Source organism: Schizosaccharomyces japonicus, assembly GCF_000149845.2.
Source record: "Schizosaccharomyces japonicus yFS275 unplaced genomic scaffold supercont5.1, whole genome shotgun sequence".
NCBI classification, from domain to species: Eukaryota; Fungi; Ascomycota; class Schizosaccharomycetes; order Schizosaccharomycetales; family Schizosaccharomycetaceae; genus Schizosaccharomyces; species Schizosaccharomyces japonicus.
Window position 1 is genome coordinate 2,046,501 of NW_011627860.1, and position 27,201 is coordinate 2,073,701.

The following is a 27,201-nucleotide window of genomic DNA, read 5'->3' on the forward strand; positions in this document are numbered from 1 at the left end:
GTGTCTCGTTTCTTCGCCATATTGCACCGCGTAGCGTCTTGATTTGTCCCCAGGTCGTACCGCGGAACCTTATTTAAGCCGCGGGTATGCCGTTTGGGGTCTGTCGCGTCGCGACCTGTCGTACACCAGCATGCGTAGCAGGCTGATCCTTGCTATTTGAGAACTACGTGCATGTTTCTGCTTTCAATAACGAAACTAATCTACTTATAAAGGTGTTTGTGCATCCGTCACTACAAATCTGTATAAATTATTTTGTTCTAGTTTGATTAACATATTATTTTCATTGCATACAACCAACTGAACACCTCCTGGTTGAATGACAACGAGATGGATACAACTTTAGAACTATCAGGAATTCAAAGTTCTAAAGATATTGATACGGTGTTCGAAGCTCTCAAGACAAAAGCCGAGAATGCAGACCATGCGTTGGCTAGTAAGGTGAATGAGGTGAAACATTTGCTCGAAAAACAGCAGTCTCTTCAGTCCATTTTATCAAGAATTACACGCGTAGTACAGGACGCGACTGAATTGGAAGTCGCTTTTACGGAAACGAAGGATGTCGACCACCGTCTCATAGAACGTATACAACAAATTGATCTGGAGCAGAACCGGGCCAAGGAGTGTCTGCTTTATGTTCGTCAAATCAAAGATTTTAAACGCTGTTTGCGGGACTTGGGTGTTGCCATGGAACGCCAGCATTGGGAACAAGCCGCCGATTGTATTCATCAGGCAAACAGCACATCTTCCGCAATCATTAACAGTGAGTTTGCAAAGATCAGTGTTCCCAGTACTGAGCAACCACTGGTTCCCGTAGAAACACTTCGTCAAGCAACGGATTCCCTATACACTCTCTTTCTTCGTGAATTCCAGAGAGCTGCTCGAGAGCAAGATCAACGGAAAATTACTCGTTTCTTCAAACTGTTTCCGTTAATTGGAAAGGACAAGGAGGGTGTAGATGCGTATTGGCATATCTTTGGCGGCCTTATTGCAGCCAAAGCTCGGGCAACCATGGATCAACCTGTCTCACATGTACTTTTCTTCTCACAAGCATTTGCTGGACTTTTGGAACACGTTTCCACCATTATAAACAACCACTTGCCTCTCGTGCATCGGTACTATAAAGCCGAGAATGCAATTGATGTGATAGGGAAACTTCAGTCGGATTGTGACCACCAGGGTACTCTTATTATTAATACTATGCTGGAAGAACGGAAAACGTTACAACTCATTGCCCAAATTCGTTCCTACACGTACCAATCACTCAAAGCCCGTTTACAAGGAAGGGTGATTCCAATAGAACAACGTGAGGCCGAGGCCGTTCCACTGCTTACGTTGCACCCTGTTCTCAATGAACATGGCAGCATCTTCTCTAGATGGAACGCCTACAAACAGTTTATTAGCCAGCTTGTCTGGCAACTCGGTCGTGATGAGTACAAACCAGGCGCGCCTATCACTATTCCCGAAGGGACCAAAGTGCCTCTTGCGCCGCTGTTTGCCAAAAGTCGTATTGAAGAGTGTCTCGCACAGAGATTGTTGTCTATGCAAATTGAGATGGAACGTTACTATTTCCGGCACAGCGTTGAAATTGCTCTTGAAATGGAAGAAATGGACTGGAGTAACATGCCGTTTGTAAGCTCGCTGGTTGACGATGTCATGTATATTGCAAAGCAAGTCTTGGAACGGCTGTTCTACGCTGGAAATGCAAAACTCTTTTGCACTTTTGTTGATGAGACGTTTGTAAAGGTTTTGACGGATGATTTTACAACTTATGTCCTTTCCAAAGAGAATGCCATGCGTACCATGCCAAAGAACGTAGTTCCCAGGCGAGGTGTTTCACTGAAACCCAGTGAAAACCACAATAACCAACTTTGCGCACTCCTAAACATCGCTTCTTTGGTTGCCAATTTTGCCAGACGTATCACGGATGCTTTAAGACAGAACATCCAACAAGTGTACGGTTTTGGTGAGGACACCTTTGTCGTTGAGAAGTCCCTTTCAAAAATTGATAACTTCGTTAAAAACTTTGATCGTATTCAAGACAGAAATCTCTCTATATACTTTTCGACGTTCGTTATTCCAAAAATCAACAAGTTGCTGTTCAACTCATTTGGCACTGTGAACTACAAGATGTCACTTGAAGAATACTCTGCTGTTGCGGATGCGAAAAGGTCCAATTTAGCACATCTTCGTCCTCAATGGAAAAAACTGACGGAATTCCCCGAATTCACTTTAGAGAATCAGACACAATTGCTTGAACTCTCGTGCAAGGAAGCTGCTCATATTCTGGAAGAATACCTACTGAAAAAGTTTCAGTGGACGGAGTACGGTGCGATGATATTAGAGAGCGACATATCTTCTGCCATTTCAATCTTTGTTTCCGACCACCAACGGTACCGATCATTCTTTAACAAACTTCAAGAGCTTCTCATGCTTGTTGTTTGGGAGAGCGAGAAACCAGATCCTCAACAGGTTTTGAATGACTTAAACTTGCAAGAAGTGAATGTAAATGATGTTCGTACAATGCTGTCTCGTCGCGTCGACTCATAATAGAGCTAGTCAAACGATCTTCGTGGGTACAATACCACAAGCTAATCCATTTCAAACCTTCTATTTTGTCATTGAGTAATCGCTATTTGTTGACTGATCTCGAGTGTTTCAATTATGACTACTAGGAAAATACCGAACGACAACAACAAGAAAGAACCCGTTTACGAATCTAATATTTATGAAAATGTGAACAACGCACTCTCTATTGTTCCACTATAGAATGCCTAACACGAAATAAATCCCATGCCAGCGAGTCATACTTTCTTCCTCCAAACACCCTCCTCACCTACACTCTCATCGCCAACGTTTTTACGACAAACATAAAAAAATGGCTTCTTCTCTTGAATACTCACTTTTTGGATTAGAAAATCCTCTGCTTGACTACTATATTGCCGGCGGTGAGGAAATCTTGGCCAAATATGGTCTGAAGGCAAATGATGCTATCCTTGCTGGCGACGAGCACATGGGTATCTATACTGAGGCCTGCAGCAGTTATAGTGCCGGTGGTGCTGCTCAAAACAGTATGAGAGCTGCTCAATATGTTATGCCTCCCAACTCGACTGTTTTCACTGGATGCGTTGGTAACGACAAGTTCGCTGAGATGCTTCGTGAGTCCAATGACAAAGCTGGCCTTCGTAGTGAGTTCTCCGTCGACCCTGACACTCCCACTGGTGTCTGTGCAGTTGTTTTGACGAAGAACGGTGCCAACCGTTCTCTGATTACCAACTTGGGTGCTGCAAACCACTATAAGCTTGAGCACTTGCAAAAGCCCGAGGTTTGGGCTTTTGTGGAAAAATCAAGGGTCATTTACGTTGGTGGATACCACTTGACTGTTTGCGTGGATGCTATTCTGGCTCTGGCCAAGCATGCTGCTGAGAAGAATAAGCCCTTCGTTCTTAATCTTAGCGCCCCCTTCATTCCTCAATTCTTTAAGGATCAGCTTGACTCCGTAATGCCTTACGCTGATGTTGTCATTTGCAACGAGACTGAGGCCGCTGCTTTTGCTGAAAGCCACGGTGTCGAGTCTACCGATTTGAAGGATATTGCTTTGGCCATTGCTGGTTATTCCAAGGTGAACAACGCTCGCAGTCGTGCTGTCGTAATCACCCATGGTGCCGAGTCTACGAACGTTGCTCAAGATGGTAAGGTCACCGTTTACACTCCTAACCGTGTCCCTGCCGAGGAGGTTGTCGACACCAACGGTGCCGGCGATGCATTTGCAGGCGGTTTTATTGCAGCTCTGGCCAAGGGTCAAGGTATCGACTATGCCATTACCTTGGGTCACTGGCTCGGACAAGAGTGTATCAAGGTGAGTGGTACTACTTTGGCTGAGCCTAAGAAGCAATACCCTCTTCCTTAAGTCAAGCATGGTTCTCTAGTATTGAACTAGTCTCTCCATTGGAAGTGTAGGTTTGTATACATTAATTCTTCGGTGGATGGGTGTGAAGCTGCCCAAGCAATTTGCCTCACCAGTATCTCCAGGTTGTAGTGCAAACTGAAAACACTGGCGCCTGTGCCGGGAATTTGTCAGGTTTCCGCTCAGTTTGATTCTCAGCTCTGTAATTCTGTGTATTTTGTAATTGCTTCAGAATTTCCGCGTTGCGGCGCCTTACGCCTCCTTATACATAAATAACGAACAGCAACGAATTACATAACGCTGCATTATTCTTCTTAACAGTGCGTTACTGCTTATGTCATATTCGTTTATGGTCTACTTTATTTTATTCCCGCAAAGCTTATATATTACTCCACCTTGCCCCCACTAGTCCGAGACCAGACTATAGAGGCTGCTGCTCCAGCTTTCACCATACCAGGACGTGCACCTGTTTCCAGTCATCGATGCGAAGTTCTCTATTAAACTTTCTATTCTTCACATTTATTGCAGCTGTTGCTGCAGTGAACGAGAGAGTTTTGGCTATCTTTGACCATGAGCACGCAGACTATGAAAGTTTGCTCGATTCTCTTCGTGGTACGCGCTTTTTCCTTGATTTAACGGCATCATTCTAACGAAATGAAATGTAGAACGCGACTTTGATGTCACTGTTAAGGATGTGAAGGCGCCCGATAGCTCTCTTTTTGAGTTTGGAGAACGCAAGTACGACGACTTGCTGTTGTTCAGTGCCCGTAACAAAGGTATGTGTGCTGCACGAAGATTCTGTTTCTTTGCTGTGTAGGAGTACGTTGACTGACCTCATCTTTACTAGGTCTTGGTGCATCTTTTTCTCCCAAGGCTTTAATTGAATTTGTCGAAGACGGAGGAAACATTCTTTTGGCCGCCGGCACAAATGTGCCCGAAGGACTGCGTGAATTCGGTCGTCAACTTGGCATTTTTGTTGCCGAAAGAGGAAACGCTCTCGTAGATCATTTTGCGTCGGTTGGATCTGAGGATCATCAGTTAGTTGCTCTTGACGAATTTTCCAGCTCGAAATACATCGTCTCCGACGAAACACGTAACGCTGGCGCAGTCCTGTACAAGGGTTCCGGACATGCTCTGGGAGAAAACCCTCTTGTCGAGCCTGTTTTGCGCGCCAAGACTACTAGCTACCTTTACAACCAAAAGTCTGAATCCGAGAGTTCCGCACATCCTTGGGCTGCCGGATCGCAACTCTTTGTGGTGAGTTCCCTCCAAACCTTGAACGGTTCTCGTGTTGCCTTCAGTAGCAGCTTGGATATCTTTAAAAACGAGTACTTGTCGCCTTCGTCTGAGTCTTACAACGCTGCCAATGCTCTCTTTGCCCGCGATCTGACGAACTGGGTGTTCCAACGCAGTGGTCGTCTCGTCCTCGAGAACATGACTTACGGTTTGATTTCCGAATCGGTCGAGGAGCGTAATGGTCCTGTGTACCGTATCAAGGATGAAATGGAATTCACGGCCGATATGTCTGTATACGAGAATGGTGTCCGTAAGCCTTACATTGCCTCCGATGTTCAGATGGAGCTTGTCATGCTTGATCCCTACTATCGTTTGAACTTTGAGCCTGTTGAAAGCGACTTGAAGGACGCTCAACGTTATTCCGTCAAGCTCGTTGCACCTGACCATTATGGTGTTTTCAGCTACAAAGTTCGTTACTCTCGTCCTGGCCTTACGAACATTGACGAAAAGCAAACGTTCACCCTTCGACAATTCCATCACAACGAGTATCCTCGTTTCTTGCCCCATGCATACCCTTACTACACGTCTGCCTTTATTGTCTTCGTTGGTTTTGTTATGTTTGCTGGTGCTTGGCTGTTTTTCAAGCCTGCCGCACCTTCTGTAAAAAAGCAACAGTAGATGATTTCTCACGAAACTCACCATTGATGAATGAACTACATGTACTTTGAACTTAAGTGAAGGCAATTGCATTCACTGCATACCTTTCGATCGTTCACGTAGAGGACGTGGAAGGAAGGTCATCTTCACGTCTGCGAGTTTTGCTGTTAGCGAAACTAAAATAATGAGATTTGTTCAAATGTTTTATGATACGTAGCTGTCAATCTTCTGTGTGAAACATCACGAACTTTGCACGATGATGTAGATTGTTTGCATGTCTTTTTGTCATTCATCTAAATACATCCGACTTGAATTCGGCCCTGCCGCCATAGACCGCTCACCGATAAAGATTAGACACGCGAAGTCGTCGGTGCTGATTTTTCCTCACAACTGCCATCTTAACGGTTAGTCAAGATTCTGCCTGCGTGAGTGTAGAGTAAAGAACTCCTTTTTAAGTTTTCATGAATTCACAATTTAAGAATTACAATGACAAAACTCGTCTACTCTTAAAAAGGCGAAACTTCAAAGAAGCATTGAGCTATATAACTCATTGCATAGAACGGGAACCAAACCCAACAATGGAGCTATTTGAGCTAAGGGTTATTGCTTTTGAGTATCTGAAAAAATATGATGAAGCTCAAACAGATGCAAAACGAATGATACATTTAAACAATAAAAGCGCTAAAGGATACCTACGCCTTGGTAAACTGCAGCAGTTAAGCAATCAAGACGGAATGGCAGATCAAACATACGCACTTGGATTAGCAAATGTTCACAAGTTAGATCCGCTGCTACCCGTGCTTAGGAAAGCGAGTGAGCAGCTTGCTAGACGATTACAACTTTCAAGACCAGTAATGAACCTATTTGCTCGGTTTCCCAAAGAAATTATAATCAAGATTTTTGATAATCTCGACTTCAAAACGGTTGTCAGATGTATGCAAGTTTCTCGACTATGGAGCAAGAGTATAAAGAAAGAACCCGCATTCTTTCGACGACTTGACTTTACGTATGCTAAGCATGGGAGTGTTATGAATCGCGATAAAAATGTAATGTGTATCGCAAGGTACTCCGCCTATGCGAAAAACGAGATACAGTCTGTTATAGGTGTTGAGAAACTAGGCATCCTTACACCTTCGAAAGCACTCCTTCGTTGTGTGCCTTCGTTGACTGAATGGCAAACAATTTCCGAAATTAAGGTCCCTCAACTTGACAAACTGCATTTGATATGGACTCCATTTTCAAATTTACAATTTCTTCACTGCAACACGCCGGTAACATTTTCAACAGCAGCACGTATTCTGCACTCTTGTCCCAAACTCGTTGAACTTACGTTTAAGAGCTTAATCCCAGACCTTTTATTCGATTCTATGGAATGGAAAGACACTGCTACGTTTCAGTCGCCAACCTTCAGCTTGAAGCAACTTGTATTTTTACGAGACCAAAAGTTCCCCTTGCATGAAACTGAAACTGAATTCCTGCGACAAATTCTCCAAAACTCACCATCTTTAGAAACCCTGACCGTAACATATCAAAACAATTTGTCCGGACTTCTTCAACAAGCACCGTGCAAATTAAAGAAGCTTTCCGTCTTTGATGACTCCCACAATCCCTCACCAAAAAAATTATTCATCTCATCATCCGTAGAATGCCTTACTGTTGAACCTGGGCTGCCCAACTTGGCAATCAGCTCTCCGTACGATATCCAATCGGCAGAAGGAGATATTGAGCTTCGAGAACTCTTACTTAATCTCTATGTGCGACTATCTCAAGACATTGTTACAAAAACGACCAATTTCCTAGAAAAGTGCAGACACCTTCGCTCACTCATACTGAAGGATGCCGTAGCTCTCAATGATCAGCTAGCACAAATTATCTCCTTCTTCCCAGACTTACAGGTCCTCGATCTTTCGGACAACATATCAGTTGACGACAAATTCGCAACTGTCTTGGGCACAATGTGCCCACAAATTAAGCAATTAAATCTGTCAGGCTGTCCGTCACTCACTGGACGAGGTCTTCTGTCACTAGTTAAAACACTTACTCAACTTGAAAAGGTTTCCATTCTACATTGCGATTTAGTGTCAAAAGAGACAATTAGTTTTGTCCGCAACAAAGGTATCAAAGTGTATACAAGCACATACACAAGTGTTCCAGTGAACGGTACAAAACGCCTTAAACTAATATAGTTAGTAATCCGAAAACGATATCCAAAAGGCACTCGCGAATAGACGTACTTAAACATACAAGGAAACAATCAACATTACAACTAGTCCCGTCACTTCATGTCATAGCATCATATTAATCAAAAAGAAAAAAACTAAGAAAAACCCAAAAAGAAATACAAGATATTTAACAATACTAAGGAGGTTCATCATGAGAAAAAACTATACCTACCCACTCATCATTACAAAGAACCAGACAAGGACGAAAGCAAAGCAGACTTGGCGGTAATTTTAAAATCGTTGCCCTTCGAAGAATCCTGCTGCACGCTAACAGCATCCTTCGTAGCTAATACCAGAACGTCAAAGAACAATTGCACAGCTTCGTCGCGCTTGTAACCAGTACTTAACTCGGAAAACGATTTCGTCTCACCTTCGACACTAGGATACCATTTTGTCCGAAGATAATCCGAGGCGTTTTGTGTACTTAGAAGACTTGTTTCAAAACCGAAATCACTACCGCCAAGCCCACCCGTAGAGTCGGATTCAGGCATGTAAATAGGATTGGCTCCTTCAGCAGTAAGCTCTGCAGAAACATTAGGCAATGGAGGCAGACCAGCTTCTTGGGGAAGATCATCCTGTTGAGCGTCCTGTGGCAGTACGGGTAGCTGCTCTTGCTCAGGAGATGCTGGTGGCAGCTGTTGTTCAAGAGGAGGAAGATCTTCATCATTTACAGGAAGCGGCACTGTGAGTGAAGGAGGAGCAATTTGTTCCTGTTCGGCCTGAGTTTGGACGTCATTCTCTTGGATTTGTTCGGCAGCTTCCAAAGGAGCTACCTCAAGCTCGGCAGTTTGAGGCGGACGAGATGGAGACGAGGAAATGGATTCACGTCTGGATTTTGTTGGTGTATTTGGAGCTTCGTCGACACTTTCAAGCTTACGCTTTGCAGAACGCACAGCCAATCGTTTTAGTGATTCGACACGAAGTGATTGCGAAATTAATGGGTTCAAATTAGACGAGGCCAAGACATGAGACAGGTTCCCCGACTTGTCAAAGCTAAATAAAGCATTCATACCAATACGGTTATTAGGGACAACTTTAAGAGGAGCTTTAATAGCAGACGTGTTGGCGAGCTGCTTTTTTATTTGCTGAGACGACATCTCCGTAATCGGATCAACAATGGCCTTTCTGCGTCGAGGAACTCGAATGGTAGAAGGAGGGGGCATGGACGGCTTGTCGATGACACTTTCGTTTGCCTGAACAGTGTCCGAAACATTTTGGGGGGCAGCTTTTGTTGGGGATACTGCTGTGACATCGGCGGCGGCAGCAGCAGCGGCAGCAGTAGCGACGACTTCTGTTCCGTCGTCCTCGTGAATCTCTGAAAGCAAGACTCCCACACCTTCATCCGCAGGTCCAAGACCGTCGCTGCTGGGGGGATTAGGGCCCAAGGTATCGGAAGAAGGAGCTTCGTTGGCAGAGAAAAGCGGTTCTTCTGCTGCGTCTGCCAGGTCGTCAAGTCCCAGGTCCAGCTGCAAGTCTTCCACCGGAGCCAGCAACTGTCCCTCTAATTCTTCGTTACCGATGGGCAACATGACAGGCGTGCCTAAACCTGTGATACTGGGGGAATGTGTGAGAGAAGCGGCGTGAGGAGACAAGAAACCACTGAGATCTGTTTGTAAGAGGGTTGCCGCTTCTCGCCCCATTTCTACTGAAACGTGCGAGTTTTTACCGTCTGAATTCAACGAATGCGGCGTTCCAGGAAGGGGAATTGTGTTATTGGCACCGCCAATGGAACTACTGTCGTCGCTGGGCAAAAAGTTTCCAAGCGTCGTATTTCCCGCGCTGCGTTCAGCATCACGGCCGACTTCAACGGACGATGAGGAGAAGGAAGGGGATTGCGTGGACGGGAGGGTGCTGAAGTCGAGCGGACCAAAACCCTTCTGAGGAGTGTGTAGCAGTTGTGAGAGTTGAACGTCGAAGGACATGTCGGGAGCCAGGATATCAAATTCTGTCAGTGTTTCCGGCAGCGTGAGACTTGCGCTCTGGGCAGCAGTCTCTGCCTTTTTTGAAATGAGCAATGAGGGATTCTCGATGGTGTCGAGCTTTGCTGGGCGAAACGCCATTTTAATTTTGATCAGAGCCTCCGTGCAATCCTCCAACAAATAACGCGTTTTTCTCGAGTAAATACGGACTACGCCCAGCATAAGCTGACTAGACAGACGCAGAGCCATGGGAGCCTGCTCCTCATTCACGATTGCGTCTACACTTCTTTCGATACTCGTGTTCAGTGTCTGCGACTTGGACAACTTGCGTTCCCAATGCGCTGCGAGCCATACCTTCGCTAGCGGGCCCTACGTGTGTTAGTACATTCAAGAGAAAAGAGATATTGTGTGCGATTCGCTTACGCGCTTCGAGAGAATGGCTTCTGAGTAGAACATGGCGCAACAGGATATGCAAAGGACTCAGGAAACGGACGGACAGTACTTCTGAGTCTTCAGAGGCAATTTATGTGGTCGTGCACGCCAAATTACACAAATTGAGCTTTGTTTTGGTTCAACGGGTTGCTGGTAGTTGGCAGGTGAATTAGGGCCCTCGGTTGTTGATAGCAACAGTGGGGGTGTGGGGTGTGGAGGCCATGAGGTGGGATATGCGATGAAATGGGGGCGTTGTGGGGCACAGTGGGCGGGCGTGGGGGATGCAGGGAGTCCCCACCTACCCCCACGCCTAATCGGACAAGGTGCCCTCTGTTCGCCGGTGGGCTCCTCCGGCATACGGCCGGCCGTTGCGTAGCCGCCGCGGACGCCGGGTGAAGCGGGGGACGCTGTTCGGGCAGGTTTTGTGAGACGGCGAGGTTGTGGGCGACACGTACGCAGGATCGACCGCAGGGTCAGCCGTAGGGGACGGGAAACGCGCCTCGAGGTTCGGAGACACGTCCGGCTGGAAGGGCGATTGCAGCGGTGCCCGGTCGAGAAAGACCTTGGGCGACTGAGGTCGCATTAAGCTAGTCGGTTAGCGAGGAATGCATGCGACACGCGCCGTCATCACCACCACATACGAAGCGAGGTTGGTGTCGATACGAAATCGCTTAATGTCGCGTTTCGGCCGAGTCGACTTGACAAGCTTGAGCAGCTGTATCCGCGTCGCTTCAGAGCTGTGCGGCCATGTGGAGTGGGAGAGAATGACGTTGAGCGTGCTGTGGATCAGCTTCGCCGGCGGATCGGTGGGATCATAGGGCCCCAGCGGGGCGCCCTCGCACAGCTGCTTGAGCACGGTTTCCCAACACTGTAACGGTTAGTGAGATGCTGTGGGCTGCACGCTGCAGAGCGCAGCAGCGCGCTGGAGCGCGAACTCCGAGATAATGCAGCGTGGTGCATTGCGCAAAAACAAATACCGCTTCGCAGCACGACGCACCAGAACACCATACAGCCCACTAACGCGCACTGCCGTGCAGTGTGTGCATTTTATGTGCTGCAGAGCACTTCGCTGTATCGCCGTAACGTACACTAATCACAAACAAATCGTCCTCCGTAGTCCATACGGCAGGCCGATCGGCCTCCCCGTCGCTGCAGGGTGCCCTGAACGGGCCAGCAGGCAGCCGATGAGGCGTCTCCGGCGACTCGTCCATGTCGTCTGGAAGACGTGGAGCGCCATTGAGCAGGCCCTCGCGACTGAGGGTTATCTTAGAAGGTTTTCGCCGCTTGAACATATAACGGACGGTGTTTACGGCAACAGGCTTGGGAAATCGGACGCACGCAGACGCATACACAGCACAACACCGGATAGAGGGGAAAAGGTGGAAGGGACGGTCGACAGTGTCGGGGGGAATCTTCGTTGACAAAAAGCGCGGAAAAAAACCTCAGCAGCGACAAAACGTTCAGACGGAATTTCGTTGGCTCCGGTTAACAATGGACAGACTAGGTGTTTGTATCAAACGCGTGTGGTCATTGAACAAGGAAGGAACAGGCGGCAGCACGACACCCCGGGAGTTAGCTGTTCTTAACTTTTGTCATTGGTTTTTCCGACAAATGCACGCGTCAGTTGTAAAAGACCCCTGGCTGTGGAACCGTTCGCTGCTTACGCGTGTTGGTTGAAACCGTATGAAACAGGCGGCGTGTTCAAAGGCACCGCGGAGGCTTTTGTTTGTTTCTCCACCTCCAGGACTGCTCCATCTGCGACGTCAGTCCCGCGCAGAGCATACGTCATCGGATGGCCTCCAACCGATTGACTTTTCCGAGATGGGAGGCTGAGAGGTGTGTGCGAGGCCAGGGATGCAGATAGATGTGGGGTGGAAAGGGGGTGCTGGCTAGACGAGTTAACAAGGGAGACTCAGCAGTGAACAAACCATCACTTGTCCTTAAAATAGACATTAGGGAGCAGCAGGAATTCGCCAGATGCCCCCTCCAATGCTCCCCGGCGTGCTCCACGTGTCATGCCCCGCTTGTTGGCGTCATGAGACTCCGGAGATAGACCACGTGACGGACACTAGACAGACGGTCTCCGACATGTATTGGCTTATATTGCGCATAGCGTCGCAGCGTGTCCCCGGCCCCCAGGGGTGGAAAGCTTATGTCCAATAAGATAAACCACCGCCCGAAAGCCGACAGGGCGGCCGAAAAGACGCGACACGCTGGACGCGTTGCTGCCATATCAGAGCCCAAAGGATTGGGTAAAAAACAACAGACGCAGCAAAAAATCATTTAATTGTTAGATCACACTGAGGCTGACTGTGCTGATTGCGCTGGAGATGATCGTGTTTTTGTGTTTGCGTGCCTAGATTACACGCTGCACAGCAAGTGTGCGTTTTTTGAGGTCACTGATGCGCTGTTGCTGGCGCTTCAGGAGGTTTTGCAGCTCGGTAAGCTCGGACGGCTTGATGGACAACGGGGAGGAAGGGGAGAAGGAGGACGAGATGGCGGCGGATGCGGAGAAGGACGAAACGGAGGGAAGCACGACGTTGGGCGAAAGCTTACGCTGCTGCTGCAGCCGTTGGACACGGGCCTTCAATTCGTCGAGACGGGCCACGTAGCCTCGCTCACCAAGCACACGGGTCTTGCACCGCTCAATCTCCTTGATGAAGGCCTTTTCTTGATCACTCAGCTCAGGGACATTGTGCTCCATGAACCGCTGCAACACCTTGTCGGTTCGGCTCTCGAGGGCCTTTTGCCGTTCAACTAGCTCCTGGATTCGGTCCAGCGGCACCGACTGATCGCGGAGATGCTGGACACGCTGGGTGTATTCACGTACCCGGTCAAATTGTCGCAGCAGCTCGTGAGCCTGCAAGTCTAGTCGCTCGTGCATGCGATACGTTCCTTCCTGCACGGCCACGAGTGCTTCCCGAGTCTGCGCAACGACAGTGGAGAAGTAGCGTAACGTGTCCGCGTCCACACTCAGCGGGCCACGGAGCCCTGAGGGCACAACGAAGCGAAGACTAGCGTCGGGAAGCTCGGGACGACGAAAGACGGGCGGGGTCAGTAGCGACGAGTACTGTGGAATGAGCAAGGATGCGTCTTCGCCAGTTCTCAGCTCGGGGTCGAGGAGGAGGGAGTCGAGCATGTTTGTGCTTGCATCCACTAGGGCAGTGCCCTCAGCGGCAGAGAGAGCCCTGGCGTCCATCGGCGCCAGGGGATCGCTCATCACGCTCACACACGTGTCGCGCGTAATGGCCACAAGCGCTGGCCCGTACAGTGGATGCCGCAACGATGCAAGCCCAAACACCGCATCACCCTTCCCCTCGTGAAGGGCATCGGTCTCCAGTCGTTGCTGCACCATGGTTGTTTCGGAAATTGTGCCGAGGACTTCCTGTACACGGTCGGTCTCCTCGCCGTCCGTGTCTTCGTCCTCACGCTCCACCTCTTCATCGGCCGCCGCCTCTGAGTCCGGCTCGGCGGTGGTAAGGGGAAACGCGCCGTCTTCGAAAGCCTGCGACAGCTCCTCCACCCAATGCCGGCAGTCAATAGTGTGCACGCCGCTAGCGTGATAAATGTGAACGACGGCATTGGAGTGAACATCCTTTTCCAGCACGGCGTATGGTGTCGTGACACCGAGACTGAAAGAGTGCACATGTGATAGAATGCGGGACGAGAGTTCGTGCATGCGGGCGCGGATACGCCATTCGGCCTGCACTTCAGAAACAATGAGCCACAAGCTGACTATGCCGGCGGTGTTGACACTCATCAGCACATCCATCGGTTCGACGCCCAGCGACACCAGACCGCAAGCGTCGGCCGTCTCGGAGTAGTCCTGTCCGGCGGGCTGAAGAAGGAAAGGTTCCTGAAGTGCAACTTCAAGGTGAATGTTCGAGGGTCGCTGAACAACAACGAGTTCTCTGTCATCAGCATCGTACACACTGCTGTCCAGCGTCCGTAAATGAAAATCCCGTTCAAGAGAAATCTCTCCCAGAATAGTTGTAATCCATCGTAATTGCTGACGAGTCATCTCCGTTGGCTGCTCCTTATGCCGCATCTTGACAAATGTAGCCAAGTCCTGACACTGGGCACGCGTAAGCACGCTGTATTTAGGCAAAACGGGGCAAATCATTTGAATGTCGCCGTTTTTCATTATAACGTACACCGTACACAGGCCCCAGCCCAGCCGTGACGAGCTGAAACAGAAACCTGCCGGTTCGCGCTCATCGAGAAACGCGCTAAAAGTGCCATTCGCACTGATGTCCGAGAATCCGACGGTGAAGTCTGGCTTCACAAATCCACGACGCACCTCGAGCAACTGAAGCTCTGTTTCTGTGAGCACAACAAGGCACTTGTCTGACTTGCTGTACGGATGGAACTTGGCTTCTACGACGCGATCCTCGAAAATGCAGACTGAGGAAGAAGACGCGATATGGATGTCATCACTTGTGTCAGACGGTACAGAGAAAGAGGCCAATGTCGAATCGGGCAACAAGCTCACGTCTGCATTTCCTTCACTTTGCTGATTGCGTGCAGGGTTTGGGAGGTGCAATGAGTGGATGCTAATTACGACCACTTTCTTTTCGCCAACCAACGCTAAATAACGGCCATTCGGACTCGAACAGATTTGTAGAATGTCGTAATCAACGTCAGTGACTTGTATAGTTTTGTATTCATACTGTTCGCTCGGATTTGAGCCTTTGACGGCGCTACAATCGATCCACCGAACCGTTTTTCCCACTGCAAAGAAAAGAGCTGCTTCAAAAGCGCAAAGGCGTTTTGGTGGAATGTCAGCAGCTCCTGGCAGCTTCGTCAATGTCTGAAACGCTGGATGCTGCTCGATGGCATCCGTCCATGAAACGTGTTTGGGCATTGGGCTGCTGGTGGTTGCTTCGCTGTGCGTTTCACCTCCATCTGGGATAGTGCGCGGAAACTCCGCGGCTGTTCCGCCAAAAGCAAATAACAATTCTAGAGCGATTCCGTGTGAGCCGTGAGGTGAGTGAGGACAATTCTGTTATGTATGAGAGAAGGGGGCAGAGAGCATTGAGAAGCACTGGCGAAATGAGACAGTAATGAGAAAAATGGGAGATGAATACAACACATACGTTTTCATCGTACCGCTTCCGCCAAGAATTGGCTAACCGTTTATTCGTTAGGATACTGCATTGCTAATGGAGAGTGTTGGTAAAGGGCAAGTTTCTCTGCTGCCAATTAAGGTTTTCATATCGCGTCGACCGCGACGCGTTACGTAGTTGTAACCTTAATTTTGCAGGAAACGCGAAAACACCAGAACGCGTCGCCCTTACTGTTGCCAAACGCAAACACCAGTGTTCAGACGACAGCTCAAGAAAAATGACATCGCTTCCTAGATTGGACGCTATTTCGCCCTATATTCTGCGTAATGGATGGTCAAATCCAGCAATTCTCGAAAAAGTGAAGGAATCCTGCTGCGTGTACGTTGGCAATCTTTCGTTCTACACAACCGAAGATCAAATCTACGCTCTGTTCTCAAAATGCGGTGAAATTAAACGTATTATTATGGGAATTGATCGTTTTACGAAGGTGGGTCTCGTGGTTTCTCTTCATTCTTGCTAGTGAAGAAGTTGCTGTGAAACAATTTACACATACTAACGACATGGTGTAGACACCTTGTGGATTTTGTTTTGTTGAGTACTATACACACGAGGATGCTCTCGACAGCCTCAAGTACGTTTCTGGAACGGCTCTGGATGAGCGTATTATCCGTGCTGATTTGGACCCTGGTTACGAAGAAGGCCGCCAATATGGTCGTGGTGCCTCTGGCGGACAAGTTCGTGATGAAATTCGTGAAGAGTTTGATCCCGGTCGTGGTGGTAGGCAATTGGAGTTACTGTTGATGCTTTTTGTTCACCTTTTGCTAACATACATAGGTTATGGACGAGCACATGGAGGCAAGCGCGATGCGGAGCGTTCTCTTGCAAACTATACCGGTGTTCAACAGGCTCCTTCTGGCTCTTCTCTGAGCGTTCAAAGCAATCCTCGTTATCGACAAGAGTAGGGAAAAAAAGTTTTGGTAATGAGACGTCCAACTTTTCTGATACAGGAGTACTCATTACATCTGTCCATGGACTCCCTCAACGCTATTCAAGTTTTCCGATAGCTTTTAAAGCGTCTTCCCAAGACAAAAATTTTGCAGAATGACTTCCTCTTCTTTGACCGCCTGTTTTTTCGTGCAACTCAATCTTTTTCCAGTCATCCCATGTTACATACGGGTGTTGTAACTCGTGTTCAATAGCTTGCCAACCGCGTCCGCTGTTTTCGAGGAAAGAAGTTCCGGTTTCCCAATCCTTCAGTATTTTGTCGGCCGTGCCGAATGCATCCATCATGGTCACTGCAATCACTCCAATAGGCCCGTTCTTCAACCAACCGCTCGTGTAAATGCCAGCGGCTGCACGACCATTCTCGTTACGAATGACATTTTTCTTCAGGTCAAAATGGGTCCCCACTGTTTCCAATCCATCAAGCGGCTCACTCTTATACCCTATGCTGCGAATGATAAGTTGTGCGGGCAACTCATGAAAAGCCTTGTCCTGTTGTGAACTAGGCCTGTTGTCATGAAAACGAATGCTAGAAGCTGCTCGGTTGCCATCACCGAGTACTTGAGCAGGAGTAAGCTCGTTTTCGAAGCCCCAGACGATGGCTCCGGCGGTTTCCTCACTCTTCGTTTCTTGCTTGGAATACAGAAACGTTAACAGACGCTTGCGTGCACGGTCAAATTTTTGTTTCATTACTTTGTCCCAATCCACTGGATGGATGGTAAATGGATTGTACGCTGCATTTTCTATAGCGAATAGCTCTCGCAATTCCTTCAAAGTGCAGGGGAGGTGCTCGATCGAACGGCGGCCCACGAGTGTAATGCGTTTAATTGTGCTGTTTCTCATTGCATCTAGAAAACGTGGACTAGCATCTGTGTGAGCAAGTTTGTCGGGCGGCGTCATGAGCATTCGAGCAACGTCAAGAGAAACGTTTCCCTGACCGACAATGACAACGTCCCGGACTTTATCCATAGCAAGGTTTACATCTTGGCACTCCGGCAATCCATTGTACCAGCCTACAATTTGTCGAGCGGAGAGAACACCCGACAGATCCTCTCCGGGGATTCCCAAAACACGATCACCGCTTGCCCCATAAGCCAAGACGAGGCAATCATAATTCTGCGCAAGCGTCTTTAGTTTAACGTCCTTGCCGACATGTACGTTTCCCACGAAACGAAAGTGAGGATAATTAGCAACTTCAGCAAATTTGTTTTGGACGTTCTGTGGATGTTAGTAAGTGTGTTGGAAACGAAGAAAGAGCGAATCCCGCTTTTCGCCCTGTCTCTCACCTTTACTTCAGGATGATCAGGAGCGACACCGTATCGAACGAGGCCAAACGGAACGGGTCTTCGTTCGTACATATCAATGCGCGTGTCAGGGTTCTTTTGCAAAAGTCGGTAAGCGGTATAGAAGGCCGATGGTCCGGATCCTACAATGCCTACTAGTGGTCCTCTGCTGCGTATGGGCAAGGAACTCATGAATCGAGCTGCAACCGCATTCCGTGCGGGTAAACGAGAACAATTCGTCAGCGAGATCATTCTTATTCAATTTTTTAGAGACGACGGACCGGGAGTACTCGCCAAGTCTAGTGAGTATTGGCAGCACAAAGTATTCAGCAGTAATCAACAGTATATGCCAGTGTCTACAGTCAACAACGAAAACCGTCAATTTCTTCAAAAATGTAGCGATGGTTACCGGTTACCAGTACAGATATCCGTTCTTCTCACTTTTCTTTCACAATACACTAATAAAACCTTTGGGTATCGATCGATGAATTCACGGAACGGCGGCTATTGTTAATTCCCAAAAAAAAAAATTTCAACAATCGACAGTCAAACACAACCTTTCTGTACCAAAAAGCTCTGACGGAACCAGTTTTCAACTCCACGAACGCACACTACTAGCCGTTTTCTACTACTAAGGTTTCGCCAATACAAAGTTTCTATTAGGTTGGCTAAAGTTTCTCCACCAACCGCCAACCACCACCTTCCAACCTCAACCACTCACGTTCTTTTTCGCATTTAAGGACATTTTAACGAAAAGCGATAATCAACCTGGTTTTCGGTCATTTTTTCAACTTCATTCACAACGCGACGCAGGTTGTCACCATTTTTGCGTCTCTCTTTGTTATTTCAACAATCTTGCGTGGTTATAATTTTTTCTAACAAACACGGGTAAATTGTCGGTTGTAAAGTCTTTCCAACGCCGACTTGTGTCTTAACGATTGGTTAGGTCGTGATTTTTTTTTCTATTTTCTCATCGGTTCTCGTTTTCCGTGGATCCGGTTCCTTCGTCCATACTTCTCGTTCAATTTTTTTGAGCTGGCGAAAATTTGTAAAAGCTAATTTTTCTCTCACTCCCTCTGTACTGGAGTCGTGGGTCTGCAAGTGTTCACGCCTTTACAGCAACAACAGTGACAAGGCCAACAACATCCCTTACATACCGTATCATATACGTGGTAAAAACCCCGTGGTTGTTGTTTATCCTCACAATCTTCTCCTGCATTCTTTTCTCCATCAATCGCACGCTCTTGCGTCTACTCAATTCGTCTAATAAGAGCGTCTCCGACACTCGTCCCTGTACTTTACAGCAAAAGCGTTCATTGAGACCGCTGTGTGGTTGCAATCTCGTTCACCCTTAAACGTTTGATCAACAGAGCGAACGTGTTTGCGATTTTTGACGAGCCGTGTACTACAGTGTGTGATCTAATAGCCCTCTACTGGACCTTTTGTGCAACGAATTCTCAACTGCTGGTACAGCAACTGACTAAATTGACTGGCACTGTGCAGCACGTTCATCATCGACTACCTCTGTCCCATCCATTTCTCCTCTTTTCATAATTTACTCCTACGACGACCATGTACCAACAATACAAGCCGGATTATGACCCGGCTGCGGCTGCCGCGCAACAACAGCAGCATCAACAGCAGCAACAACAACAACAACAGCAGCAGCAGCAGCAACAACAACAACAGCATTCTTTCCAAGGGTATCAGCCTCCGCCCACGCATGCGGCAAATATGCATATGATGCCGTATGAACAAGTGATGCATCCTCCTCTTCCGGAAAACAATCGCCCCGAAATGGTAAACACGATGCAGCATTATGAGCAGCCCGTCGTCTCTGCTCCTCCGCCATCCGACTACTCTGGTCTTTTTGAAAACGTTACTAAAGGACTATCAGGCAGTGATGCGCAAGTTCTTGCTGACTACTGGCAACGGATGATTGATAATTTGGAAATGGATAATCAAAACATTAAAACCTTGCAGCTTCCACTAGCAAGAATTAAGAAAGTTATGAAAACGGATGACGACGTTAAGACAAAAATGATTTCTGCTGAGGCACCATTTCTGTTTGCCAAAGGAAGCGAAATTTTCATTACCGAATTGACCATGCGTGCATGGCTCAATGCCAAAAAAAATCAGCGCCGGACGCTACAACGATTAGACATCGCCAATGCAATCTCTAAATCGGAAATGTTTGATTTTTTGATCGATATTATTTCTAAAGACGAGTCTTTCCATCCGCGGACAAATGACTCGCACGCAAGTTTCGTGTTGCCGGGCTATCAGCAAGGTCCTACTTCCAGAGCTTCTCCATCCGTGTTTGATCAAATCCGGATACCGCCCTCTCAAATGACTGTACCGTCGCACCCCTACGCCTTGGGTCCTCAGGCCCGTCAGGCCCCTCCTCAGCATGCCGCTTATGCAGGCCAACCGATGCGTGCTGTCATGAATCCCTCCAACCCTCAACCACAATATCTTTCGTATGGACGCTCATCTGCCTTCCCTGGCAACCCTAATGGAATGCAGGAGACGGGCGAAAAAGGCATATACAAGCAGCAGCAGCAACAGCAACAGCAGCCCCCAGGTGCCCCGGGAAATGAGCCTGATTACATGCGTATGCCTGCGCAAGGCGTCTCTGACACTTCATCCTCCAATAACATGTTGGGTACCCAACGTGTCCTCAGCGTTGCCCCCTATCTCGCTGAACACTTGTATCGCTATCCCCCTACGCACTTGTACGCTATGCCAGGCGCCATGCGTTACTCTCCCACCGTCCAGTACGGCCAACAACAATCCTCTCAACTTTCGCAACAGCAGCAGCAGCAACCCATGGCAGCACCTTATGGTAGCGGAACGGGGGCTGCAACCATGCCAAACGCTGGCGTGTATGAACAATCTGTGTATGCTGGTGATCCTGCAGGCAATCAACCAACACAGCCTTCTCAACAACAACAGATGCCTGCAAACATACAGCAGCAGCAGCCCACGCATCAGCAACAGGCTCCCAACTCGCAACAGTCATCGCATCTTCCACCCCAAGTCCTCTCCCAACAGCAGGTCATGTACTCCCCATATGGCCGCGCCAATGAGTAAAAACGAGCGTCATTTTTGTGTTATTTTCGTCTTTTAATAATTCTTCTATGTTGAACAACCATGTACATTGTTAAATGTTGATCCTTGAGTCTCCGGGAAACACGAGTAATGAAAGGAATCCAACCAACAGGCTGTCCGGAAGTCCCGGAAAGAGCCACCCAAAAACGAATTGAGGATACCGTTCCCTAAAAAGCTGAGCTTACCTGACAACCTCAGAACTCGTCTAGACAGCCCACTCGCTCCCCCTTCTTCCTTAATTCATATAACCCACCGCACAAGCGAGTGCAACCAAAACTAATGGAAATTTGAATTAAGAAATTGAAAGCTACAAACTTGTAGTCAACCGCAGCCAGAGGAAGTCAACGAACAGACAGCCCCAAGAGCCTCGGCAGACACGGTCCACCCCTGCTCGCTAATATGAGGTAAGGTACGAACAAGGATGGCTGCTAATTCTTCTCCTACACCAGAACTGCTCAGCTGATCAAGGACAACAGGCAGGCAGAAAGAGGAGAGAAACTAAACTAAGGGACACGTCCACGGAAGAACAACGACAACCTTCCGCCACCTGGCGACACTCAATTCTTTCACGTCCATCGTCGTATCACCCATCACAAACCTGAAGACCCAAGTGCCGCTCAACACAGCGGCATCAGTCATCGTCGCCAACCCCTAAGCAACAACTTCCCGTTAAAGGCTCGAGACATCTTCAGACACCCTTAGATATCTCGAAACTCAACCGCGAGTCGTTTGATGGAAACGGTGATCCGCGATGCTGCTATTTCGGTAATCACCAGTCGTATTTATACCTTTTTCGCTGTCGGCAAGAAAATTTGCGAACATCAATGTGACTGCTGATATGCGACTGACAAGCCTAGTAAGCGATCACAGGCTTAGCGGCCAATTTGTCGAGTAGACGTGCATAAAAAGTGTTCTCTTCGTCTACAATAAGCTCACCCACAAAATGCCTTCCATTCTGCTTTTGGGTTCTGGATTCGTCGCTCATCCTACGTTGGCCTACTTGGCCCGCCGTAAGGAAAACCAAATCACCGTTGCTTGCCGTACGCAGGCCAAGGCTCAAGCCTTTGTCGGTGACATTCCTAACGCCAAGGCTATTGCTTTGGATGTCTCGGATGAGGCTGCTCTCGAGAAGGCTGTTTCTCAACACGACCTTGTCATCAGCTTGATTCCTTACACCTACCATGCTGCCGTTATGAAGGCTGCCATCAAGTTCGGCAAGCATGTCTGCACTACGAGTTACGTTAACCCCCAAATGGCCGAGCTCGAGGAGGCTGCTAAGAAGGCCGGCTCCATTTGCATGAATGAGATTGGTGTTGACCCCGGTTTGGACCACTTGTACGCCATCAAGACCATTTCCGAGGTTCACAACGAGGGTGGCAAGATCAAGTCTTTCCTCTCCTACTGTGGTGGCCTTCCCGCTCCCGAGGACTCCAACAACCCTCTTGGATACAAGTTCTCCTGGTCCTCTCGTGGTGTCTTGCTTGCTCTCCGTAACAGCGCCAAGTTCTACAAGGATGGTAAGCTTGTCACCATTGACGGTCCCGATTTGATGGACTCTGCTAAGCCCTACTTCATCTACCCTGGCTACGCTTTCGTCTGCTACCCCAACCGTGACTCTACCGTCTACAAGGAGCGCTACGACATCCCAGAGGCCGAGACTGTCATTCGTGGTACCCTTCGTTACCAAGGTTTCCCCGAGTTCGTCCACTGCCTTGTGGACATGGGTTTCTTGGATGACACTCCTCGTGACTTCTTGAACCCCAGTGAGCCCGGTATGCCCTGGAAGGAGGTTGTTGCCAAGGTCATTGGCGCTCCCTCTTCCTCTGAGGCCGATTTGGTCAAGACTATTGTTGCCAAGCACACTTTCAAGGACGAGGATGACAAGAAGCGTATCATCAACGGTCTCAAGTGGCTTCACATGTTCTCTGCCAAGCCCGTCACTCCCCGTGGCAACCCTCTTGACACTCTCTGTGCCACTCTCGAAGAGCTTATGCAATTCGGTGAGGGAGAGCGTGACATGCTTATCTTGCAACACAAGTTCGAGATTGAGACCAAGGAGGGCAAGAAGCAAACTCGTACTTGCACCATCTTGGACTACGGCCACCCTGACGGCTACACCTCTATGGCCCGTTTGGTTGGTATCCCCTGTGGTGTTGCTTCTCAACAAATTTTGGACGGTGTCATCAACACTCCTGGTGTTCTTGCCCCTAATGACATGGCCATGTGCCAACCTTTGATTGATGACCTTGCCAAGGAGGGCATCAAGCTTGAGGAGGAAATCATTGACGAAGAGTAAATTATTACTCTCCCAGTGAAATAACAAATAACTAAAATGCAGTTGAAAAATGCAAAGTTGTTGATCGAAGTATTACTTATGTCTGTATGATTTGCGTCTGGTTTGTTCATAACTCATGTTTCACTTGGATGAGAAATACCGCTCAGTGCATTTTTTGTTACTTTCAAACAACAATTACGCTTACCTTGGGATCTCGTTGCTGACCAACTCGTATGCCTTCCAATCGCTATTCCGTCTTCCGTACTATAGAGTTAATATTGGACATTTTCATCTAATTAAAAATGAAGCTGTACCGTACGAAAAAAGAAACAAGAAAATACAGGGTCTACTGGAAGAAAGTACTAATAAATGGGAAAGGGAAGCAATGTGCGTGAACTGGTGCGGGAAATTAAGGACGTGCCGTACTGTCTTTTCCACCCTGGGCATCGTATTTCTGATGTAAAACGTGTTCCAATTCATCCACTCGTTGCTGCCGAATGTCCTGTTGTTCTCGCCGGTCCATCTGCCACCATAATAAGTGAAGTCCGTAGTAAGAAACCAGTGAGAATAGCACGACCTTGGCGATAGGCCGAGCAAAGTTTCGGTAGTACATAACATGTGGCGATGGTTCTCTAGGTGAACCACCAGCGCTGTTTGTGTTCCACCGCTGTTGAAATAAGCGAAAACGCGGACGGAAAAGTCCTTGGTTGCCTAATAAACCCATTCGCAATACCATTGCTCGTGTACACGAATACAATGAGTGTGTAAAGTTGTACGGGATTCAAAGGGGTGTGCACAAATCTTTGTCCGCTTGTATGTAACGCGGTGCAGGATAAGCGCGTTAAGTAGGAAAGGAAATGAATAAACACAGTTGATGAAATGGGAAAAGTAAATTGCAGGAGATGTATGTGGCAGGCAATGTGACGCAGTGCACGAAGTCGCAGACGGCAATGAGTTAACAATGTCCTTAAAATATGGACTTTGTTAAGATGCGACAGCCAAAAAGCCCCATGCTGCACTAGATCAAACACCGTCTATATATAATGGAAGAATACGCACTCGGTTCTTCCTCACTGGAAACGTTCTTAAAAGCCAAGAATATGCATAATTAGAGCGCCAACGGTAACAACAACGAAGAAAGACAGCACTGTCGCAGGTATACCAGCGCGTAAGAAATCTTTCACAGAAAGGTACCGTTCACCCACCTCGTTTTCCATCATGATAGCCGTCATGTTGGGGAAACCACTAGTGGGAAGAGCCATTGCAATTGAACACATGAGTCCAGCAGCCATGACGAAAAGTCTTGGATGGGGATCCTCAAGACGACTGCCAACTTCGTAAATAATGGGCAGGACAATCATCGCTGCAACCATGTGCGAGACGAAAGTTGCAACCACAATAGTAAGACCGGAGAAGACAAGCAAGACCGTATATGTACCCATAGTTTGGATTTGTTTGCCAATCTCCGTGGCAATTAATTCAAGCAATCCCGAGGAGGAGACAGCCTATATTAAGGTTAGCAAATAAATCTAAACGCAACGCATGTTTTCTCTTACCTTTCCTAAAGCAACACCACCCATGCCAAGTACGATAACTGTCCACAAAAAGTTATTGAAATCTTCCTTCGTAAGCAGACCAGTACCGAAGAACACAAGGATGGGAAGCAGTGCAATGACACCCATGTCACCAAACACGTCGTCGAAACGACGCTCAAGACACCATAAAATGATAGTGACGCAGGTAACGCCAACGATGAATGACTGTGTGCGTGTGAACTTGTCACGGGTTTGACGAACGGCAGCCAAAACAAGATGTTCTTGCTTGAAAAGCACGAAGGCAAGCAAAAACCACACGCCCAGAACACAAATCGTGCAAACCGGCAATGAAACAGCAAACCACTGTCCCCAACCCGGAGCCGGATCCATGTTTTGCAAGGCGACAATGTTTTGCGGAGACGCGATTGGAGACGCCATACCACCGATATTGGACGCGAGGGCAATTCCCAAAATTAAAACTTTCGCAAAGTTCGATTCAGGTGGGAGATTGCGCAAAACAGGTTGTGTTATAGAGAAACAAAGCACTGGAGCGGCAACGTTGCTAATCCACATGCTTGCTCCCATGGCTACAAACATATTCATGAGCAGTACATTCCGGGGCTTCCGACCAACGCGAGAGAGAATAGCCGTAGCCATGCGCTTTGCAATATGGTATTTGCTGAGTGCGGCAGCCAGTGTAAAACCACCAAGAAGCAAAACAATTGTAGGATTCCACATAGAAGCAAAGATAACTCGAGCAGAGTCTTTGCCTGACAAACGAGAACCGTCGTCGTCTTTGAGGATACGAAGAAACACAGTCAGAAAGGGAACAAGAAGAGCAGTAACAAACAGAGGAATGACCTCCGTAGCCCACATTAATGAAACAAGAAGAAGGAGAGCTAAACAATTGTTGGTTTCGGGATTACCAATTACGGGGAAATAAAGCAATGCAGCGAACATGGAAAAAAACATCAGCAGCAAAAACGCGTTCTTACTGAGCAGCCAACTAGGAAGGAAGACGGTTCCAAGTTTTGTACGTAAAACAACGGGAGGTACTTTAATCTCTTCAACTTGGGTCGCCTGAAGCTGCCCCCGGTTTTGCATTTTAGCAGCCTCGGTTCGACGCTCCATAGCAATCATTTCACGCCAAACCGTATTACGCTCCCATGCAACATGTTCTCTCAAGTAACTGCGCAACTTCTTCAATGCGGCGAGGACATCGTTCTGACAACAAAGTTCAGCATACAGGCTCGCGATCTTGTTGATGCGATCGCTCAAGCCATCACGAGAATCGGTGGTAAATGGCCGTGTCTCGTCAACTGTCGCCATGTAAGATGGACGAAGTTCGGTTCCAATTGTTTTGTCATATTTTTTTAGGATCTTTGAGAAACCCGTGTGATTAAGTTGCACGTATGAAATTAAGTCATGTAAGGTAACGTACACTTGAATCAGTCTGCGCTTAATGGAGACGAAGAACTCGTACGCAATGAGGTCAGCAGGGAATTCTTCGACAACCAGCAAATGACTATTGCCGTTCTCTTCATCTTCGTCTTCATCATCATCATCGTCGTCGTCGTCGTCATCTTCTTCTTCATCGGCCTCATCAAGTGTTTCTCTAGCGGACCGCTTTGTGTGATTGTGTAAACCAACTGCGGGCAAATTCATGTCATCCACCGAACCAACAATCTGCAGGTTTGGCGAATCTGTTGCCGCAAACATTCGACTTGGCAAGTCTTGGCTACGCACGGTCTGAGTACTCGCGCGCCGTGGACGACGAGCGTCTTTGTGATGATATTCATGCACCGTTTGGTTTTGAATTTCGGATTGATACTTGTCAAAGTCGCGTAAAGTGTGGTCAAATTCTTGGAACACTTCACTTTCTTTCGTTGAATAAAACTCAACGACACGTTCAAGCTCCTTGTCAAGAGTGGTACGGAAGACATCGTTGATTTCATCGATGTCGCGTGTCAGTAAGGCGGTTTGCTCATTTGGTGCAGCTTCCTGAATCCGCTGAATCTGCTCATGTTCGAGCGTATAGATTCTTTTTTATATTGTCAATAATGAAAAGAAACCCAATTGCAGAAAAAAAGAACGTACAGCTTTTTAAGATTCGAATAACTAAGAAAGAGCGTGTGTTAGGTTATCAATTGAACGGAAACAAGCTGTTTCACATACGCAATATAACTTTCTGCCCATTCTGGAACAGAATTGAATTTTAAGCTAAGAAAATTGTTAGAAAAAAATCCCCTCAACCTTATAAATCCATACCTATGACTAAATTTCATCTGAAAGTTTCCAAACCGAAGACTCCTTCACAAAAAACTTTAAACAGAAAAAATAAGCAAAAATTACCAACTCGAGTAGGAATTCGACACAGTAGCTGCTTATGTTAGTCTGTTCTTACGCGTACTAAGCGTTAGTTTCTTGTTTTTTTAGGAGTTTGACTAAGGAAAGGTGGTGGGAGAGAGCAAAACGCGGAAAGGCAGGAATACGTAGGATGATGTAATGCAACTTTAACCTTAAACATGGACCCCCGTAACACATAATTGACATTTAAAC

At 47.7% G+C, this 27,201-nt stretch overlaps 12 protein-coding genes across 12 annotated transcripts; 7 read left to right on the forward strand and 5 right to left on the reverse strand.

Annotated features, from left to right (window-relative positions):
• The first annotated feature begins 16 nt into the window (after positions 1 to 16).
• SJAG_01071 (hypothetical protein) lies at positions 17 to 2,850 on the forward strand. The gene has a single exon (XM_002172301.2). The coding sequence runs from the start codon at positions 328 to 330 to the stop codon at positions 2,545 to 2,547; it is 2,220 nt and encodes a 739-aa protein (XP_002172337.1). The 5' UTR covers positions 17 to 327; the 3' UTR covers positions 2,548 to 2,850.
• SJAG_01070 (adenosine kinase) lies at positions 2,784 to 4,305 on the forward strand. Its single transcript, XM_002172300.2, has one exon. The coding sequence runs from the start codon at positions 2,876 to 2,878 to the stop codon at positions 3,905 to 3,907; it is 1,032 nt and encodes a 343-aa protein (XP_002172336.1). The 5' UTR covers positions 2,784 to 2,875; the 3' UTR covers positions 3,908 to 4,305.
• On the forward strand, positions 4,306 to 6,051 carry SJAG_01069 (dolichyl-di-phosphooligosaccharide-protein glycotransferase subunit). Its single transcript, XM_002172299.2, has 3 exons — positions 4,306 to 4,516; positions 4,570 to 4,680; positions 4,752 to 6,051. Exons 1-3 carry the CDS (start codon positions 4,387 to 4,389, stop codon positions 5,816 to 5,818), a joined length of 1,308 nt encoding a protein of 435 aa, XP_002172335.1. The 5' UTR covers positions 4,306 to 4,386; the 3' UTR covers positions 5,819 to 6,051.
• On the forward strand, positions 5,985 to 9,332 carry SJAG_01068 (F-box protein Pof3). Its single transcript, XM_002172298.2, has one exon. The coding sequence runs from the start codon at positions 6,259 to 6,261 to the stop codon at positions 7,981 to 7,983; it is 1,725 nt and encodes a 574-aa protein (XP_002172334.1). The 5' UTR covers positions 5,985 to 6,258; the 3' UTR covers positions 7,984 to 9,332.
• On the reverse strand, positions 8,202 to 10,394 carry SJAG_01067 (mitotic cohesin complex; the record flags this gene model as incomplete). Its single annotated transcript, XM_002172297.1, has 2 exons — positions 8,202 to 10,262; positions 10,362 to 10,394. The coding sequence occupies 2 exons, from the start codon at positions 10,392 to 10,394 to the stop codon at positions 8,202 to 8,204; spliced, it is 2,094 nt and encodes a 697-aa protein (XP_002172333.1).
• Positions 10,395 to 10,680: 286 nt separating this feature from the next.
• On the reverse strand, positions 10,681 to 11,662 carry SJAG_01066 (hypothetical protein; the record flags this gene model as incomplete). The annotated part of the gene is made up of 3 exons (XM_002172296.1): positions 10,681 to 10,957; positions 11,012 to 11,238; positions 11,459 to 11,662. 3 exons carry the CDS (start codon positions 11,660 to 11,662, stop codon positions 10,681 to 10,683), a joined length of 708 nt encoding a protein of 235 aa, XP_002172332.1.
• Positions 11,663 to 12,600: 938 nt separating this feature from the next.
• On the reverse strand, positions 12,601 to 15,605 carry SJAG_01065 (nucleoporin Nup82). Its single transcript, XM_002172295.2, has 2 exons — positions 15,467 to 15,605; positions 12,601 to 15,414 (listed from the first exon to the last, which is right to left on the reverse strand). The coding sequence occupies exon 2, from the start codon at positions 15,232 to 15,234 to the stop codon at positions 12,727 to 12,729; it is 2,508 nt and encodes an 835-aa protein (XP_002172331.1). The 5' UTR covers positions 15,235 to 15,414; positions 15,467 to 15,605; the 3' UTR covers positions 12,601 to 12,726.
• A 108-nt stretch (positions 15,606 to 15,713) lies between these two features.
• Positions 15,714 to 16,398, forward strand: SJAG_01064 (nuclear cap-binding complex small subunit; the record flags this gene model as incomplete). Its single annotated transcript, XM_002172294.1, has 3 exons — positions 15,714 to 15,923; positions 16,006 to 16,213; positions 16,271 to 16,398. 3 exons carry the CDS (start codon positions 15,714 to 15,716, stop codon positions 16,396 to 16,398), a joined length of 546 nt encoding a protein of 181 aa, XP_002172330.1.
• SJAG_01063 (NADPH-adrenodoxin reductase Arh1) lies at positions 15,876 to 18,378 on the reverse strand. The gene is made up of 2 exons (XM_002172293.2): positions 17,725 to 18,378; positions 15,876 to 17,656 (listed from the first exon to the last, which is right to left on the reverse strand). The coding sequence occupies exons 1-2, from the start codon at positions 17,971 to 17,973 to the stop codon at positions 16,481 to 16,483; spliced, it is 1,425 nt and encodes a 474-aa protein (XP_002172329.2). The 5' UTR covers positions 17,974 to 18,378; the 3' UTR covers positions 15,876 to 16,480.
• Positions 18,379 to 19,518: 1,140 nt separating this feature from the next.
• Positions 19,519 to 20,814, forward strand: SJAG_01062 (CCAAT-binding factor complex subunit Php5; the record flags this gene model as incomplete). The annotated part of the gene is made up of 1 exon (XM_002172292.1): positions 19,519 to 20,814. The coding sequence occupies one exon, from the start codon at positions 19,519 to 19,521 to the stop codon at positions 20,812 to 20,814; it is 1,296 nt and encodes a 431-aa protein (XP_002172328.1).
• Positions 20,815 to 21,565: 751 nt separating this feature from the next.
• Positions 21,566 to 27,164, reverse strand: SJAG_01059 (membrane transporter). Its single transcript, XM_002172290.2, has 5 exons — positions 26,911 to 27,164; positions 26,818 to 26,862; positions 26,740 to 26,760; positions 24,664 to 26,683; positions 21,566 to 24,612 (listed from the first exon to the last, which is right to left on the reverse strand). The coding sequence occupies exons 1-5, from the start codon at positions 26,925 to 26,927 to the stop codon at positions 24,193 to 24,195; spliced, it is 2,523 nt and encodes an 840-aa protein (XP_002172326.1). The 5' UTR covers positions 26,928 to 27,164; the 3' UTR covers positions 21,566 to 24,192.
• On the forward strand, positions 21,696 to 25,429 carry SJAG_01061 (saccharopine dehydrogenase). The gene has a single exon (XM_002172291.2). The coding sequence runs from the start codon at positions 21,776 to 21,778 to the stop codon at positions 23,126 to 23,128; it is 1,353 nt and encodes a 450-aa protein (XP_002172327.1). The 5' UTR covers positions 21,696 to 21,775; the 3' UTR covers positions 23,129 to 25,429.
• Positions 27,165 to 27,201: the final 37 nt, after the last annotated feature.